Source organism: Triturus cristatus, chromosome 3_2 (genome assembly GCF_964204655.1).
Source record: "Triturus cristatus chromosome 3_2, aTriCri1.1, whole genome shotgun sequence".
Taxonomy (NCBI): domain Eukaryota; kingdom Metazoa; phylum Chordata; class Amphibia; order Caudata; family Salamandridae; genus Triturus; species Triturus cristatus.
Window position 1 is genome coordinate 448,205,864 of NC_140584.1, and position 19,900 is coordinate 448,225,763.

The 19,900-nt window shown below is 44.8% G+C and overlaps 1 protein-coding gene across 1 annotated transcript in view; it reads right to left on the reverse strand.

Moving 5' to 3' along the window:
* The window catches only part of HPS5 (HPS5 biogenesis of lysosomal organelles complex 2 subunit 2), a 484,255-nt gene that overhangs the window by 413,637 nt on the left and 50,718 nt on the right, over positions 1-19,900 (reverse strand). Inside the window, exon 2 of the mRNA XM_085648054.1 lies at positions 4,688-4,845. Within this exon, the coding sequence (XP_085504180.1) occupies positions 4,688-4,795 (108 nt within the window). The 5' untranslated portion in view covers positions 4,796-4,845. The remainder of the gene's footprint in view (positions 1-4,687; positions 4,846-19,900) is intronic.

Sequence of the window (19,900 nt, forward strand, 5' to 3'; positions counted from 1 at the left end):
ACCCCGTGCTGGCATGTGTGCGTGAGTGTGAAGGAGCCTGACCCCACCCTGCTGGCGATCCTTACCGCCAGCTGCGGCTGCGCAGGAAGGTGGGTGCCCCCGGCCTGACAGCCTCTCCTCCCCCTGCTGGCATGTGTTTTGTGATGGTATTGTGTATCTTTATTTTCAGCGTGGTCCGCTTTCAGTGCGGTCCGCCTTGGTCACGCTTGTCTTTTCATATTATCAGAGCTGGTTGTAAATTGCATTAACTGTTCTCTTGACTCTTCGTAAATGAGGTGCCATGGCGGCGGTACCTGCCCATTGATCGCTCGCCTTGCACGGCAATTCGCAGCATGACCGGACTGAGAAATCATAAGGGGGTGTCCCGCCCAAACAGCCCATCTGAAGCTACGTACCTGCATTTACATTTAGTAAAAACATAATTTTCGGTCGATTTTACCATTGCCAGCACCTCTAAATGGGCCAAGTCCATAATGTAATCTTTTTGGCCGCCTTTGTGTGTGAATTCCCTTCTAGCTGAGTGTGCGGGTTTGTGTATTTCTTTAAAAGTGCATGGGCATGGATGTCTGTGCCACTCTATCTAAGTCAATCTGGGTGTGCGTGCGTAAGGCTTTTATGATTAAGATCTAAGAATCCGCCTCGGGCACCACACAACCCCTTCGTTAACGCCTTTCACAGCGCAGCAGTAAATGGAACAAAAATTTCTTGGAAACCTACACGTGTCCCCGGGCGATTCAGGCTGGGTCAGTACTGCCAGCATTCAGCTTTTTGTTTCGTTTCTTTAATTGAATTTAAATATATTAATCAGCAGTTGAATTAAAAAGACATCCTGTGCATTTGAAGGCCGCAATCACTGGAGGAACGCCTGGCCCACCTTTCAACGCAACCACGGCACAAGTTTTCACGTTTTACAAATTATTTATGATTAATTATTTTGTTATTATGCAACAATACTGTATCCTGCCGTCGAGATGGAGAGAGTAACTGAAACATTTTGCGAATGTTCGACCTGGCACCCCGTCACCCTGAGGTTAAGCAATTGTTTGGCATTGGAGTCTGGAGCTTGTTGCTTTCTATTGAGAGTGATTTTTGTGTTCATCGTTATTTTTGTGTAGCTGTCTGTTGGCAATAGGCCTCGCATTACTAAAAATTAGAGCTATTGGTGTTGCATTATTATTTGCAACGCCAAAAGCTCAAACTTTTACTAATGCGAGACCTATTGCATTGCAAATGCTTGTTGGTAGAGATTTTGCATCTCCTATCTGTATAATTTCAACTCTGTCTTGAGACCGACTCAGCTAGTCATTAGCCAGTGCCTTCAAAATCAATGACACAAAATTCAGAGAGTAAGGACACAGAATAAGGAACCTGGTGAAGGTACTCCTTATGAATACCAACAGTGGGACCTCCACCTCAATTTTCAGCAGGTAAAAAAAACGACAATTTGTTCGGGCCATCTAGAAGTAATAATGCAACAGCCTGAAATCCCCTTAAAAATTTAAATCGGTTGGAGATAAAAGAACTGGGGTAATAAGTAAGGAAAACTCATCCCCGTCCCCCGAGTTGTACAGGACTCCTGTTCCGTAATGGGATAAATAGCTTGTACGTCAAGCTGACCTTAGTCTAAAAGATATCCTCTTCTAGATGGCCTCACTGATGGAAGAGCTTGGTCACTACCTTGCTGCATAATGATATAGACATGTAAACATTGCAGTTTTTAATGTTTATTGGAGCAGCTTGGGAAAAATAGATTTTGTCGATTAAATTAGCAGAGGTAAACGGAGCTTCTTTGTACAGATTATTCTTTTAATGTATTTTCAAATATAGGCTATTATTGTATGTAGCGTTTTTAAAGATTCAACTTGAGAAAAATGACGAACGTATAATTCAGCAACTGACCATAGGGACTAAGATAAACAGCGTTAGAGAAAGATAAACAGAAAGAACAAGAGGGAACGTTAGAAAAAATTATGAATACAAGATAAAGGGCTGCTATTTCTAGCTCACTGGTCTCACGCATGACTCTTAGGTCCAGTACATAACCCAAGTCATTAGACCTGCAGTACAGGTAGAGTTTTCAATATTTTTGAAGCCTAGATAAAATATTGCACATAAGTTGTTAGTACAGTTAACAACTTTGTTTATATACATCTCAAACGCAGGACAGCTTTCAGTGCATGTTCACATGACTCAATAGGTCTTACAATGGTCAAAGATACCTCTGTTGACCATTATTCGGAAGACTATGATGTTTTTTAAACACCCAGCTCTGAGTGAAAATAAGTTTTTCTAAAAACAACAACCATTTAAGACCAGCAAGATGGGGCATTTATATCTGTTTTCAAGTCCCAATCTTTTTCCCATCAGAATCATAATGTCCCCTGGAACCACACTGCCTAGTGCAGGAGTGGCCTGTCATGTCTAGAAGGGATTACATCCTTTCAAGAGAGTGAAGGCCTATCAAGCACTGGTGGCAGCAGATGTCCAATGACATGCAAGAACTTTGTTGCATTCACTGAGAGTTCAAAACTGGCGCAGGTATCCCCCAAGGCAAGGAAGGCATGACAGTTGGGGAGAAAGTGTATTTATAACAAAATCACCTAAGTTTGAATAATCATGGATCCATTATCTCATCTAGTAGGCCACACAGGTATGGCAAAAACAAGGTGGGAGTGATTTTGAGGCAAAGGGAGGCATACATTCTACCCCTCTGGTCACAAATCACAATTACTCACTGAGTGGTTTCCATATGCGAGTTTGGAAGTACTGACATAGAGATACACTGAAAATCTTACTTCAATCCAAGTGGAGTACCTTCCTATGACTGGGTGGTATTAGTCCATTTGTGTTCTTCAACTCGGCACTGAAGCAGTCACTGGAGGATTTTTGGACATTTCATTGTTTGTCTGCTGAAAAAACGGCCTACAGTGCAGACGTATGAAGCCCTGAAATCTATGTAAGCATGTTCTTCTTTGCAGTCTTCAACCAGACCAGTGTGAATGTGGTCAGTGGTTCTTCTATTATTGTTAATGTGTATAAGGCGTTGTCTTTACCACCTGTGTGTAGATCAGCGGTCCTCCTGTCCCAGTAAGCAAGTCCATGGCTCCAAGTCCTATTTTCAATGTCTTGCTGACCTAATTTCTGTGATTGTCTTTCTGTGGCAGTGACTCACTGTCTTAGTGTGTGAGCGAGTCTACGATTTAGGGGCTCTGCAGATATCATGGTCTCCATGATCAAGGGATGCCCCTTATCTCATTGCCTTAGAATTCAGGTGTTTAAGTCTGGACATAGTGCATGCTCCATTCTAGTGCCGCTGTATTTTTATTGTCCTAATATTAGTGTGTTCTCTAAGCATTAGATTATTACGTGTCCGTGCATTCATTGCCCCAGTACTTGCACCAAAGTTCCAGGGTGTTCCCACCAGGGTTTCACTGTATTCACGGTTCCAGTGTCTGCCTATTCGTTGTCCATGTGTTTTTCCTATCTTACTTTCAGAAGATACTCACCGATTTCTCTGTCCCAATATTAGTGCAATCCTCAACCACAAGTTTGAGCATCCCTTACCTAGTGCTAATGTACTCTCTGTACCAATGTGAATTTTCTATCAGTCTCAATTTATGAGGCTCCCAGTCTTGGTGCATTCCCTGTGATAGTAAGCCTGTTCCTATGCTAGCACATACCGTCTCATGGGTAGGTTTCTGCATGTCAATGTCGGTGTATTCCTGCCCCACAGTACTTGTCTTCTGTCCCAATGTAAAATATATACCCTGACCCATTGTCTCTGTGTTTCCTAGATCAGTGAGTGTGTATTGCATTTTCCAGTGTCTGTGTTGCAGTATCACTTTATTTGTATTCCAGTGGACGTTGGTGTACTCCACTTATTTCCTAACTCTATTTCCATGTGTAGGTCTCTGTATCGTCATGTGTGTGACACTTTGCCTCCATGCATGTTGCCAACGTTTCTGTGTCTCAATTACAGTCACATCTTTTTTTCATTCAGTATATTGGGGTATTAGTAGTGCCCAAATTAGTATGTCTCACTGTCCTGGTGCAAGGTCTTTCTGTCCCACTGAATGTGTATTCCCTCCCCGATCTCCAGTAAGTTTCCTGGCACAGTCAGTCCAGTCCTACTTCTAGTGTCATTATATTCTCTATAAAGATCAGTGAATTGCTTGACTTTAGGAACACCTCTCCCTGTACTAGTGTCAGGGTACTGTTGGCCCTGTTTTGAATATTCCTGGTATCTCTTAGTCTCTTGTACATGCCAACTTATCCCATGTACTTGTCACCTGGTCCCATAATTCAAGTACCAATGTCACAATGCCCACATATTTCCTGGTCACATGCTATTGTATTCCTGGCCCAGTGACAATGTCAATGCATACACTGCACATGTATACACTGCCACAGTGTCTGTGCATTTCCACTCACATTGTCCGTCCACTCACTTACCCAGTGTCTGTGTACTTTCTAGCCCCAGTGACACAGTGGTAAACATTCACACACTACACAGGATCTGGAGGTAAGCGACAGCGGGACATTTTCCTTTGTTCCTGTTCTCAGTTTTGGGTCTATTTATAGTGTCGTAATAAGCTACTTCAAAGCAGTGTTACTTTTGTACTATAAATGAAAGTACATTTTTTAACACACTACTGTAAAACATTACATCCATGGGTTTCCAAGTTACCTTCAGTCGCTGGGAGTCCAAACGGAGTGCAGAAAGTAAAGGATCAAGAGATTCAAATTCTGCCAAGACATGGCTGAAGGCCTCCGGGATATACAGAACTGACGTCATGAAGACCAAATTGCTCCTCCTCAATCAAAGGGGAATTATATCAAAGCATTCTGTGCATCAACAAGAAAAATTTAACAAACGCATCAGTACACCTTACAGGATCCAAACAGACTCTTATTTTTTAGAGCAACAGCTCCATTTCCACAATGATACAATCTTAATGTGTTGTGTTAGTACCAAGGTTAGGAAAACGACAAATTCGACCAGCAGAGTTTAAAAATCAAAGAAAAATGTTCCCGCATAATTTTGCAATCATTATGCTGGACATTGTCATAGCTGTCACCCATCCATAGTGCTCCATTTCACCATGCTACTTTCTAAATGCTGCCAGAAATATAACAGTGAAAGTAAAAAAATTATACACTTCTTTAATCATGTGTAATTAATAACATTCACATAATCGCACTCCAGCATTCTGATATGATATGGCCAACTTTCTTTGCAAATTACAGACCAATTCATTTGCTAGCAGGCAGTGTGACCTGCTCATAAGCAGCAAGAAATTGTTACGCCCATCATGAAAAAATGCCACTTGTACTCCCTTCCTTATTATCTCATTGAATCAGCCATACCAAGTAGCATGCATAGGCGTTAGACTACCACATTTTAGTATGGAGGTGCGCGTCACCACCCTAAAATGCGAAGGGACGTATTATAGTGTTGGCACCTCGTCTGTGTGAGCGTCAGACTATAGTAAATTAAGTAGCAGTGAGCAAGCAGCAGGAGCACGGACCGCGCGCTGGCACTGCTGTGGCAGAGACGGACTGTGTGAGTGACACGGTACAAAAGTTACACTATGCAGGCACGCTCTGGCCAGGTGGCCTGGGGGGGCTCAGCTGCAACGCGTTAGTTGGCTGTTGCACTCACTGCTGCAGCTGCATTCATGTGACATGGCTTCACAACAGCAACAAACAGGAGGAAGGAGACCGGAAGTTGTTATTCGTGAGGTAGGCCACAGTACGAGCGGGGGACAGTTATGATTGTGCCTTTCGTTTTTAGGTCTCACCTGCATTGCAGCGCATGCGCTGCTTCGCCTTGGTGAGACCTATTGGTGTTGGTTTTGTGTCGGGCTTCTTTGGTAGCGGGGTTGGTGTGCGCCCTGTCTCCCTAAGGCCCCGCCCACCCGTCATCTGTTGCTCACGAGTCGTCAGGCTGCATTGTGTCCCTCCCACCTTCCAAACAGCATCAAGCAGTGATTGCTTTATTTATTTATTTATTACAGCGCCCGTATGCTTGCGTACAGAAACACCCCTCCCACCTCCTAAATCGCCTCATGCAGCAATCGGGGTGGGCTAATTCTTCCAGCAATAGGCAGGGGATCTCAGATGGGGTGAAAAAACAACAAAGCCTCATTTACAAGGAAATGGTATTTTAAAGACCTGTTAAGTACTCGGGTGCGGCTGGGTGTGTGCCCGGGAAGCTGTCTCAGCCCGGGCTGACACACACGACGGGGGGAGGGAGGTAGGGGTTCGAGGGTGCGCGCCTGTTCCAAATTATTATCTTACTTCTTCCTGTCCTTCGACCTGTCTTGGGTTTTGCTTAAAGAGCGGGGTCATTCTAATTTTTTATCCCCCATCTTTCCCCAAACTTTTGAGTGATTTCTAGCTATAACGGCGAGTCTATGCAGGATGCATTAGCAGAAATGCTTTGCGCATGCTATGTCAACAGCATTGCAAACCTTCCTCAGACATTTTATTGGAAGATTACATAATGCAGTGCAGAGGGACAGACTAGGAAAACGCAGCATAAGGAAACAGGGGCAGACGCAGCGCTCCAGCCGATTCACCAAAAGAACTTCAACCAAATGAATGATTTAGATGAGGAAGAAAGGAAAGGATCATACACACACCCCTATTCCTCAGACTGAGGAGAGGAGCATTCCCTCCCCAGCCCACACACTCGCTCAGTCGCACCAGAGAGATTGCTCTTTCAGTCAATTTCTCGTGGAGCCAGACATGGCGGCGGAGACTGGGCCTGCTTACAGCCCCCGACCCTCCCCCCGCCACGTCCCAGGGGCCCCTCACACATCACAGCACATCCGCCGTTTGATCACTAGAGTGGGCATCAGATGTCACCCAGAGGCGCAGGGGACGGCTCAGAGCAGAAGCTGGGGCCTTCTCTGGCAAGCTCTGCAGCCCTTTCATTTCACTCAGTTTCCACAGAGCGTCGCGTCCTAGCACAACACACACAGCACACAGAATGTGGCAGTTTTAATCAGCTGTGAAATGCCAGGCTACCCAAAGCTAAGGTCATCTTGGGCTGTGCCGCAGTAGCAAATCGGTGTTGTATGTCTCCTGCTGACATGAAAAGATATTGCTTTCCCACCCCTGACTGTGCTCCGACTCCAAGATTCCGATTCCAACATTTTGGTTGCTTAAGCCGCGTTTGGCACACTAGATTTCGCTCCCGCCCGTTTCCCCTGGCGTAAAAGTCAGTCATGCCACACGCTAGTCTAATTTCCATAAAATTGAATCTAAAAGGTCCCTCGTGCTCCCCAGATAGAGACGTGTTAAAGATCACACCGGTGGCAGTGGTTGAGCTGGAAGTGAACGTCCTCCTGTTTGTCTCTCAGATACTTTTGAAAAGCAAAGAGTGATGCGAAGTCTCTCAAAGGCAGCCTGACAGTTTGGGAAGAGGCTAAAAAATGCACTGCACAGGCTCTGAGCTGGAAGACACTTCCACAGACGTTCTCACAGAAAAGTCATTGAGATCCCCGTGTAGTGGGTGTCAGTCACAGGGACGATGCAACACTGATTAAGATCTCTCCATGTTTTGGGTCAGAAATGAGTGTTTTGATAAAACATGGTAATTCATCACCTTTCACAAACAAGCATTTGCAATGCAATAGGTCTCGCAATTGCAAGATTTTGAGCTATTGTCAATTTAAATAACAATGCCTTTTATATATGTGTTTAAAAAACCTGCAATTATAAAAGGCATTGTCATTTACAATACCAATATGTCAAAGTGTCCAAAATACGAGACCTATTGCATTGCAAATGCTTGTCAGCTGAGCCACTGCTGGCACCACTGCCTTTGGCCAGTTGGTGCCTCATCATGCTGCTGCCCAGCATCTCCAAGGGATAGGCTTCTATCCACTGCCATAGAAACAAGCAAACACTTTAACGAGGAGGTCTGGCCATGTCGCATCTCCCCTTGCTCAAAGCTGATTTGCCCAAACAGGGGGAGGCATCATACTGTCCTAAAGACGGTTTTCCCACTCCGCCGTCGCCAGTCGCCCAATCTCTTGGCTGATTCAATGTCCTTATTTCGTAATAAAAGCAGTGCTTTAAATGGGCCATGGCCAGGGTGTGCAGCCACAGAAAGATGAAAGGGGATCTGGTGAAGCAGGAGATACCAACAGGCTAGAGACGACCCGGGGACGAAAGTGGCAGTTATTCTCCAGCGCACTGAAGCCCAGAACCAGAAGGCAGAGCCAGCAGAGAGAGCTGGTAAAGCGGGAGCGCGGCTCTAAGTAGGCATGCTTGCCTGGGGTCGCATAGTTCTGTGTTTGAGGTGCCCCCTGCATGAGAAATTTCAATAACTGCATTTATTGCCTTGTCATTAGAATGACATCTGCACCCTTGCATGATTTTTTTAGGTCTCGCCTGAGCCAGCTGGCCTAGCTCTTGCGTGCGCGTGCACGCGCGCAGCCGGCAGCTTTTAGCGCGATTACTTTCACTTTTGCCGCACCACTCGCGTGCTTGCCGTCGCACGCGCATTCGCGCACCTCTTCTTTCACTTTTGCCGTCTTTCTAGCTGGTCCCCTGTCATTGTTCCAATTAGTGATATAACATTAATGGGCTCAGCCTCCAACACACAGATAAGTCTGTTTCGTGGCTTCTTTCCAACATGCAGCCATGCCCCCGCCTCTCCTCCACCCCCCGACCGCCTATCCCGCGCCCCCTCCTCTGATTTGAGTCTTGCTCACAAAGGCTCCCATAACCACCACTCACTCTCCGACAAACGCACGCAGACTCTCACAAACACAAAAGGCAGCCGCTTGTTTAACGCCAGATCAGCTTTCGCATTTACATTTGTTATCGATTTTTAATCAACATTCTATGCACATTTGAGGATTGCTCCTATTCACATAACATCAACAACATGTTGAAAAATTCGCCACGTCACATATATTAAGGAAGCTAAAGTCACCCCTGTGAAAGTCCTTAGTTCACCCTAGGTAAAGTCTTCCCAATATTTTTCACCGAATGTGTGATACTCTTGAACAACAGAAAAGTAAAAGCATGATCTCACTTCTAGCTTTCTAAGGCACCATGGCCTTCTCGTTTATTATGTGTGAATCAGTGGGTGAATGAATAAATGAAGGAATGCATGAATGAAAAAGACAAACTAAATCAAAGGTGGCGCTGAATGTGCTCCAACTGCGACAACATGCAGCCAGCACCTCAAGATTGAAGGGAGGCTGGAGGTCTTACAAGCAAATGAAAATCACATCATGGGATCTGGAAGGACCATTTGAAGCCTCAAAAGTGAGCCCCTGAAGTAGAACATGGCTGACAACTGTCCCCATGTTATAAAGGTCACGGTATGAGTGTCAACCACACATTGGGTTCTGGGACTTGCAGTTTTGCTTCTCCTCTTGTAACAGAATCACAGCATAAGACCCTGCAGTCCCTGTATTTCAGCTGTGTAGTCTAGTCACCTTTCAGAGGATCCCCTTCAGTATATAACCTATGTGTAGATGCAGGATGCTGGAATATGATAGGCCCTCATGTTATTTCGCAAGGAGGGCGGAGGCCCATTATTTAGTGTTACCCTACTTCTTTTTCAGTACAAGTCACAGTGCACGGACATAATTGGCAGCTAGGGAAAGAACAATTCAGATATTTGGTCACCATTCTTCAATCTCGCAGTTTCACAAGTGATATAATAGTAACAATTGGCGCATGCATCCCTTAAGGGTATTCTTTTTGCCAATTTCGAATTAATGAGGGCCCACAAGAGATTCTCTGTCGTCTGCATCTAAATTTGGAAGAAGTAATCACAAGGACTTCATAAGATTGAAAGCCAAGTGATGTTGTTTCTGGGACATTTATTAACCACATCTGCCTGGTCAGCTCTTTCAAAAATATTGACCAATGCCATTCACTCAGTTGCCTCCGGAAGATAGCTCAGAAGGCAGTTCGCTCTCTGTGATTGGCTCGGCCATTTGGAACCCCTTCCAAAAAGTAGAAACGCATGGGAGAAATCCTAACACAGATTTTCTGAGCCGCCAATGGACTGGGAATGTCAAAATGGACGTTGCATAGTCAGTTACATGTCAGGAAACACAAGACTGTCTCCATTTCACCTACTGCTGTGTCTACACTCTCTGTATTCACAATCTAGTATCCTTTGGCCTCCAATCAGAGTCCCAGGAAAATCTACCTCAAATTCACCCTACAGTTCTTTGGGAATCCTTGGGTGGATTATACCCAAGCTAATAACACTGCTTCTATGTACCACTGTGTACTAGCCTAAGATACCAAATTGTGTGTGTGTCCGAGGATGTTTTTCTCCTTTTCATTTCCTCCTTCTTTTGTAAAGGTTATTCTAGCAATAAGATCTTTGCACTAGGGTAATGTAGGTGAGGCAAAAGGACAGCACAGCGTTGGAGGGTGCATTCCCAAAAAATCAGCGCAAATTCCAGGCAGAGTAGGTCAAATTTTATAGCCTCCTTGATTTTCTTTTGTTGTTGCATCACAATTAAAAGACAGTAGATAGATGGGTCTGCTACTGGCAGAGGTCAGAGTTGAAATGGACGAGTTTCAGTTTTGAAACAAAAATAATGCAATTGTTATTTTTTTCTAAACCCAACCCATGGATGTGAGTCCATTTTGTGTCATCTGATCTTTATTTGTAAAAACAAATTCTGACTTAAGGGGATTCTGTAACGATTGGTGGTGGACACAAAACATCCTTCAACAAGCATTGGCATAGCCAATAGGTCTCGCTTTTGGGACCATATAAGTATTTAGACATGCAACAGTTGATGTTGTTCCACCAAGGATATTGTGCTGCATAACTAAATACTTATAAGGTCCCAAAAGCGAGACCTATTGGCTATGCCAATGCTTGTTAACTCAAGTCTCTATGGTCATTGGTCACTGTTTCCCATGCTACCTGTCTGATGAAGTTTGGCCAAATTATTGTTTTTCTGTTCAATACACAACTATATGAATGCAGCACACGTATAGTTCTATGACGCCCATGAGGCCTGGTCCTCGATACAAAAAGCTACATAAACATATGTGCGCCGCTCCATGTGATGTGCTTGGAAGCAGAATTGCCTGCCTCAGGCATTCACTGTTTGAAATCACCCCGTAAACCTAGGCCAAGCTACAGTGTGGTAACACATGACGAGGTTCCCCAGCAAAACAATGTTGCTGGCATTTCACTTAGTATGGCTGACACTAAGGGGCTTAAGCCTAGTGGAGACCCGCTAGGGTTAAACCCATTTGCACACAGAGTAGAGGTCTGAGATATGCCACTGACAAATGCCCTTCTATGATGGTGAGAGAACAGTTTTCAGTGTTCCGGCTGTTACAGTTCAAGAGCTGCTGTGTGTGAGCAGTGGTGCACCAAGGGTGCCATGGGCCCTTGTGCAAAGTAGAAACTGTTCTGTAAAAGGATCCGGGCGAGGGCGCCATCTCCGGCCCTGGTGTCACTGCACCTGCTGCAATATTGATATCTACGCTCCTAATGCAAAGAGGAAGTGCTGTGTTTCTGTAATGTCTGCAGTTGTGGTGTCACAAGAGCAAATTCTTCTCGCTGTTGCAGTGATTTGTGTGATCAACAACGTTGTCTTGTAGGGAGACCTATCGGCTTTGCGTTGTTCCGTGCCCCCTCCCACCCCTCCCATGTTGTTGCTTGCTCCCTCTAACCCTCTTGCTTATACAGAGTTGAATGCCTCACCAGTCTTGCCACAAAAAAAACCACTGACGAAGCCAAATAGCTCTTACCTATGCACGAGCTATTTGCTTTGTCAGTTTTTTAATCATGTTGTACAGCAGTGTGGTTGCTGTGCAGTACGGCTGAGAGAAAAAAAAGCCCTATGATGCGGACAGTGTTTGTTTTGTATGTGACAGATTACCATTACACTGTGTTCACTTTTGTTTGCACAGAGCGCTGCATTTCGAATCTGATGCTCATGGGTAACAGCAGATAAAAAAAAGACATTGATGATTTTATATTTACATGGTATGTTGTGTTCTGCTTCCTACATGTATTCATGTATGAAGTATAATATATACCTCTTGTAGGAAACTGAGTTACTGGTTGAGAATGGCAACCACAATTCTTGTCAGGAGGAAGTTACAAGATAACCCCAAATAAACTTTTGATCGCCCCTCTGGCCTCTTGGCACAGAGCAGCCAGGCTTAACTCAGAAGAAATGTGTAAAGTATTTATGCAGCACTTCAAACAGTAACAAAGTGAAAACACAAATCATGAAAAATCCCATACCGAATTAGAAAAATAGTGCAGGGCAAGATGGCGTCCACTGGTTGGACTTATGTGTGTGTGAGCAGCTCCCGATGTGTTCACCACCCTCTAATCTGTTCGTGCAGCAGGTCGGAGATAACATTGTGATACGCTGCGGAGAATAGAAAGATGAAGAGCGAACTGAATTTATAGCTTAAAAAACATTCTGAAAAGCTATAGGAGGAGTCTCAAAGAATCGTGGAAATTAACGGACACGCCGTGGAAAGGGTCGTCTCGGCAGGGTAAGGCACGCTCACCTGTGGCGTGCACATGTGCACCCTTCATCCCTCCGAGCGGCCTCAAACAAGCTACTCAATCCCTGGTACTGTCCAGACTGAACTACGGGATTGCAACCCTCGCAGGAGCAGCAAAATCACATCTTGCTCCCCTCAGATCAACTCTGAACGCAGCAGCCAGAATGGTCACCGGAGTAAAAAAAATATAATCACATCTTGCCTGCACTCAGAGAGCTAAAATGGCTCCCAGTCGAAATGCGTGCCAACTTCAGAACCGCCTGCCTCACGCACAAAGCGCTGCACACAGGGAAACCCGCCTACCTGGCTGCTAAACTCCAGAAGGCCGGTCAGGCAAGAAGCCTAAGGAGTACACTCTACTCCTTACCCCCCGAAAACTAACAAACAAAAAAACGCTTCTCGATCCTTCGCAGGAAGTGCGCCGAAAATATGGAACTCCTTACCAGTCCATATCAGGGCTAAGCCCCTCCTACCTAAAATTCAAAAGGCAGCTCAAAGACCTCCTCCTCAACAGTTCTCTCCCAAACGGATAGCTACAAACTAGCCACCGAAAACAAGCCAAAGTAGCACTCAGACACTTTGTCATCAATGACCTTGACCTCATTCTCCGCATGACTACCTCCCTCTCCCCCCGGTCGAATCCCATCGTGAGTCACAGTGCTTTTTCCGATGACCTTACCCTAGGCGTCATATGTTCTCTGTACATTCTACTGCGATAACTTACCTTACGAGTGACATTCTGCACTCTACGACGATATTATGCGATGCGTCATTAGTCATTGTATATACTAAAATGCTTAATGTATCCTACGAGTGGTTCATGTTGTAAAGCGCTCCGATACCTTCTGGTCTGGCTAATGCTATATAAAACTCTTAAAATTAAAATAAATAAGGAGTGGAGCAGACCGGCATCGGCGAGTAGCCAGGCACTTCTGAGTGGTGTCGGAGAGTTTAGCGTACCGGGGCAGTAGTGGAGGAGACATAGGAGCAATTGGGCCCCCCTATCCGGCCTCCTCCGCTTGGTGATAGCGGGATTACGTGAGAGCGACCAGATACAGTTGTGACGGAGGAAATTAACAGACATGCCATGGAAAGGCTTTACGTGGCAGGGTAAGACACGCTCACCTGCGGTGTCCGAGAGTGAAGGCGAGTGGAGCGGAGTCGATGAGCAGAGGCGGGGGCACTAGCAAGGGAGAGAGCAACTTCGGAAGGCGACATTGCGGTTATTTGGCCCCCCCATTTGGCGAAACACAATTGTGTTATTGGAGGGAACAGTCAGCAGCAGCAGTGGTAGTGGGGCTGCTTGGAGGAGTTTGGAGGAGCACGGAGCAGCGGTGCCCACGAAGCTGAACGTGGGGTGCATATCAGCAGCTACTATTGGTATTTGGAAGTATTTGGAAGTAAGTGTTTGCTGCGAAGTGCACCGGTAGACAGCTTTGATAAAGTCTTGTAGTGATTTGACATGCCTCCTAAAGCAGCCCGTGGAGGAAAAACCAGAGCTACTACGGAAGTTGTGGCAGGGACTAGAGTAGAGCTTGCGGGTCGCAATGCTAGAGCTTTGCTAGAGGGGTCAGAAGGGAATATGGAAGGAGGTGAACAAGGACCTGTGAGTAAGAAAATACACAAGATATTTCAGGTGGCTACTAAGAAAAAGCAATCAACCTCGCATGTATTTAAGTCAGCATTGGAGGAAAAGGCAGATGGAGGCACTGGTAATGCTGATAGCAACTTTGTGCAGGGGGAGGACATGTCGGTAAAGGGTACTATGCGGAGCCAAGCAGAACCTGAATGGAGTAAAAGTGATAATCTTGCTGCTATGGGAGCAGCAGGTATTGAGGCCGGGGGAAAAGTGATGACAGTAGAGCTCCATGAGATGAGGGGCCACTATTAATAGAATCAGAGTCTGGAGTAACAGCTGATGGCATTGACGCTTGTAGCAAGGAAACCGAATCAGGGGAGAAGTGTTTCTCTTTCCAAACCCTCGGATAGGTCAGAAGACGATGGTGAGATAGGACATAAATCAGGTTCTTGGGAGGGCTCAATGATAAGTTTGGGCAGTGATCCGAATAGTGCAAACCTGAATGATGAAAATTCAGAAGTGCCCACTGTCCGTAAGCAAATAACAACTAAGGATAGGGTGGCTGGGTCAGAAGCGATAAAGACTCCGCTCTGGAATTTTTCCTTGTCAGGTAAAAAGAACCCTGAAGACGCTTACCTTTCTGACCAAGCTATGGGTGGGATAACAGCAAGACCAGATGAAGAAATATACCTGGAGTCAATCTATCGGTGTATGTTAGATCATAGGGTAGAGACATGGACGGAGAATTTTAAAACTCACACGGCTTGTCGCAAACTCCAAAACACGGTCAGAAGGATGGCCAAAACATGCAATTAATTCACAGTGAGAATGGCTGAAGTTGAGACACAAATCTCTAAGTTGGAAGATCAAATGGAGGCACAGAAGGGGGCCACAGAAGCTATAAATGCCCACAAAGAGGATGCACAGATTAAGCTTGTGGACTTGGAGAACAGGCTTTGCAGAAATTATCTTAGAATATTAGGAGTGCCAGAGGGGATTGAGGGACAGGATGTTCGTAAGTTTGTGGTGAACTATTTTCAGAGGCTTTGCCTGAACTGAAGGAGTGGAATTGGGCTGTGGAAGTGCAAAGGGCGCAGAGGTTTCCTTTTAAGCAACGACTGGCAAAAGGGGGGCAACTTGAACAGCGGCCACGGGCAATCTGATCTCTTTGAATAATTTCGGCCATATGTTTTCATGCCCATCTGTCCCCTAGGGGGGCTGAAGCCAGTAGACACCAGGGCTTTTTAAATGTTAGTGTTGGGGAGTGACCCCTTGGGCAAGGGTCGCTCCCCCTTTATGAGGGTGAATTTTTGCGGTTTCGACAGTGGTTGTTCTGCAGTTTTGCGTAGTTGCATTTTTTTGGTAAGAAAAACCTTTTTGTTGTATTTACTCCAAATGAGTATTATTGTCATACATAAATGAATTTTTTTGCAAGTGGTGTCATAATGGCAGCATATATAGGTAGTGTTTTGAGCATGAAATTGTTTGCGATGTGTTTTGCATTCTCTTATGTGTAATTTTCTTTTCTTTTTTAGTGGGATATTGTTGATCCTTACTGTGTCTGTGCAGAGTAGGTGGTGGTGAGTCTAGCTGCTTCTGGCAAGTGAGTGGTATTGTTTTGGAGTGTATAGGTCTTTCTGATTGAAACATAAGTAATAGACAAAATGTGTCTAAGTGTTTGTTGTTGTTGACTTGTTTGACAAGTTACCTTTATTAGTAAGGATTATGGCTAGCCATAGAATGACTGCTCAGCAGGTTGTTGGTATGCTGCTTGAATCTTCCTCTGAGCAGGATTATGAGACTGACAGTGCGTCTGAGGGAGAGGCGGGAGGGGAAGATTCAGGCAGTGAGTTCTCTCTCCACATGGAATCATCGGATGATGAAGATACTCTCAGTGCAGATGAAGGTACTCTCAATGCGGATGAAGTGCCTGTTTTAGAGGGGGACACTGATGTGCCAATGGTGCAGCAAGAGACATCGGTATTGCAGCCTGAGGCTGCAAGGCTTCCTACTGGAAGTGCTGGACTCTGGGTTGAGCCTAACATGGTGCAGCCGGCGTTGCCTGCCTTTAGTGTGGATGCAGGGTGTAGAGTGGATTGCGATTTTTTTTTTACCTATATTGTTCTTTCAGTTGTTTATGGATGATGTATTTTTGGCTGAGATTGTTGAGCAGACTAATTTGTATGCTGAACAGTTTTTGAGGGACCACAGTGCCACACTTAAGCCCCACTCTAGAGCTACCAGGTGGACTCCCACAAATCTGGATGAGATGAAGAAGTTTTTGGGTTTTACTTTTTTGATGGGCTTGATAAGGAAGCCGTCCATGGCTTCATATTGGTCAACCAGTCCCTTGATGGCAGTGGCCATATTTCCTGCGATTATGACCCGTGATCGGTATTTACTTTTGCTTCGGATGCTGCATTTTGTTGAGAATACTTTGGCGTTGGCACAAGATCACCCTGACTGTGAGCGTCTTTTAAGATTCAGCCTGTTCTTGATCACTTTGTAAATCGATTTTCTGAGATCTATACTCCAGGGAAAGAAATATCTATTGATGAGTCTTTAGTCCTGTTCAAGGGCCGTTTAGTTTTTAGGCAATACATCCCTAGCAAGAGGACACGTTATGGAATTAAGCTGTATATGTTGTCTGAGAGTAGGACAGGATATGTTTTTAATTTCCGTGTGTACACTGGTAGGGATTCCACCATTGACCCCCCTGGTTGTCCGTCCACTTTTGGAGTTTCAGAGAAAATTGTGTGGGATCTTGCTAGAGGACTGTTTAACAGAGGCCACCATTTGTACCTTGACAACTTCTACACTGCTGTACAATTGTTTAAGGAATTGTTCAAAGTGGACACTTTTGCTTGTGGCACAATCCGCTCTAACCGTAAAGGTTATCCAAAAGAGCTTGCTTCCAAAAAACTTCAGAGGGGGCAGTGCAGTTCCTTGCGTAGTGATGAACTACTTGCTGTGAAATTTGTGAACAGGAGGGATGTGTACATGCTGACTACCATCCATGATGAGAGTACTTCACCTATGGCTGTTTGGGTTCAGTTTGCTGAAGTACCCAGACCGGTGTGTATTTTAGACTACAATAAGCACATGGGTGGTGTTGATAGAGTAGATCAGAGATTGGAACCTTACACTGCTATTCGCAAGGCTTACATTTGGTACAAAAGGTTGGCCATCCATTTCTTCAATTTAGCAACTTTCAATGCTTTTGTTGTGTACAAGGAGTGTTCTCCTGAGTCAAAGCTGACTTTTGTTCAATTTCAGCAGTCTGTGATAGGAAGCCTTGTTGTTGTGGAACAGGCAAGTGTTCCTAGAGTTGGAGTGGTGGAGGATATGGCTAGATTGAAAGATCCTCAAGAAGAATGTTACCAGTTGTTCCTCAAAGGAAAGAGAAGAGTGGAGGTTAATCGATAAGAGAGCCTAATGGGACTACATGTACGTTATGTGTAAAGTGGGTAATCCTTTTGTTGGATATTAATGCCCTCACACACCCTTTCAGGTGTCATGCTTCATCATCTGGGCTGCTCCTCGTCGGGCCGGCGGTGCAATGCCCAACGGGCTCCCTAAAAGGGGCACTTTATCGGAGTTCTTTTAATCCAACAGCCGTTTGGTGAAGTGTGGGTGTGGGGGCCTGATTATTGTAGATACAAAAAAGTGATTTAAAACAAGGTCGAGAGTACCAGTGTGGGAATTCAATTTTATTCTAAAGGTCTCCTTCCCTGATTAAAAAGTGTGTGTGGCACTCGGTAGAGTGTAATGTCTCTAATTAGAGTGCATGAGATTGGTGGTCAACATGTTTCTCGCTCTGAGCTTGTGCGCTCGCGATTCGTCAGGACCTATAAAACTATCTACAAAAATAAGGAGGGACTATACAGAATATTGGTCTCCTAGTCACAATAAATAATGTGAAAAAACCATTTAGCTAGAATACCTGTCATGGTCTGGTGCTACCTGTAAGAGAGGGAGGACGGTAGGTTAAACAGATCATTGTTGAGACATATATAACCACAGGTAGTAGCATAACAAACAAAAAGGCTTTCAAGGTGATTCATCTCCATCACAATTAAAAGGATCAGTGGTGACTACTGATGCATGAGCGTCAAAAAACCTGCTCATATAAGGTGGTGTCCCATCAAAGTGAACTACAGTGGCTATTCACCTATGTGGAACAAGTAAAAATTATAAAAGCGGCAGAAAATATCGTTGGACTCACCCTATTCAGTAGGACTGCGGACCACAACAGTACTTGGTGGACTCAGCGTGAGCCAAAGGACCTCTAAAAGTAGGTCTAAGCCAAAGGGTAGTAATGAACTTAATGGTGTGAAGCAGGGGAGGGAGAGTCACAAGTCACAGCAGATAGATATGAGGACACATGGAGCAGTAATAACAAAGACATTCACTGATTAAGTAACCACATAGACAGCCTGTGATCCGAAGGGGTGTAACATGGATACAAGGTAAAGTCTCTTTTAAACAAAGGCTATCATCCAGCGTGCCTATAGGGACCTGTATTATGGACAGTTGCTTAGATCTAATGTGTGTTAGCGATATCCCAAATACTCGCAACAGACATGGTGTTCCTTGCTGGTGGAACAGGTAAATGAAGAGCTACGAGTAAGAGTTGGAAGTTAACCAAACCGCCGGTGCTTCACAAGTAATGGAGAGCCTGGCGTAAGAAGGGAACCAGTAGGATCGCGCTAGCAGTTGTATTATTATTACGTGGTCTTTAAAAGTAAATGCGATGGTTTCAGGATTAAAAAGAAGAAAACATATGTTGTACTCACGTCTGCCCCGCTCACGCTACGTTTCTAGACCTACCCGAGCCACCGAGTCTGGGAGGTAGCGTCCTGGATGCTGCGCGGAGATTATGTGCATCCGGTCACGTCACGTGATTAAGTCACATGATCGCGACTAATTCGCGGACAAGAAACGAATTAAGCGTGTCAAAGCGGGAGTTATATCTCATTTCAAAGTGAAGAAGCGCCGTGCAATCACTCAGCCTCGGAGTCTCAAAAAATATAATTAGTTTCACTCCAGTAAGGAAGGAAAAACAGTGTCGGCCATCTTGGATTGGGAGACGTGGTTGTAAATAAAGTTAATCTTCACTGTCATAAGTAGAAGAAAGGTAGAAGTAGGATGTAAGAGTAACCTAAATAGGATGTGACAAGGGATAGGGTTGGTACCACGAAACCTCTAAAATCATTGAGAGAGGCAAATCATTTCAGCAAGTATTCTTAAGACTTAGGACAAAGGTGGATGGCATGATAAAAGAAAGACAATAATTGAAAAGTCTGCCTAGAACATGTCAATCTAAAGCTTGAGTGACCCCCCATGGAATATCATCATTGAGCCCAATGACATTAGAAGACAGACGGTGTATCCATCTCTGCTCCTTCTTAAAAAGATTGTGTTGAGATAAATGAGGGTTGGCTTCTAGAATAAGCCATTTGACAGAATCTGGCAAGTGTTGTTTCTCTAAGAAGTGGGCACTGATTTTGGTGTTCTGTTTATGGCACCGAAAATTGCTGCGATGTTCTGAGATTCGCAATTTTATCGGTCTGGTCGTCATCCCTATGTAATACAAGTTGCAGGGACATGTAATGAGGTATATGCAATTGTTGGTATTGCAGTTTGTATGTGACCTCAATTCCCAGGTGAAAGTTGTATTGAGGGTGACGGTTTTATGTATGGATGTAAACGTGCAGGCAGTACACATACCACACGGAAAGTGTCCTTTTACTGCAGGTAATTGCCATAGTGTGCTCTGTGTAGGTT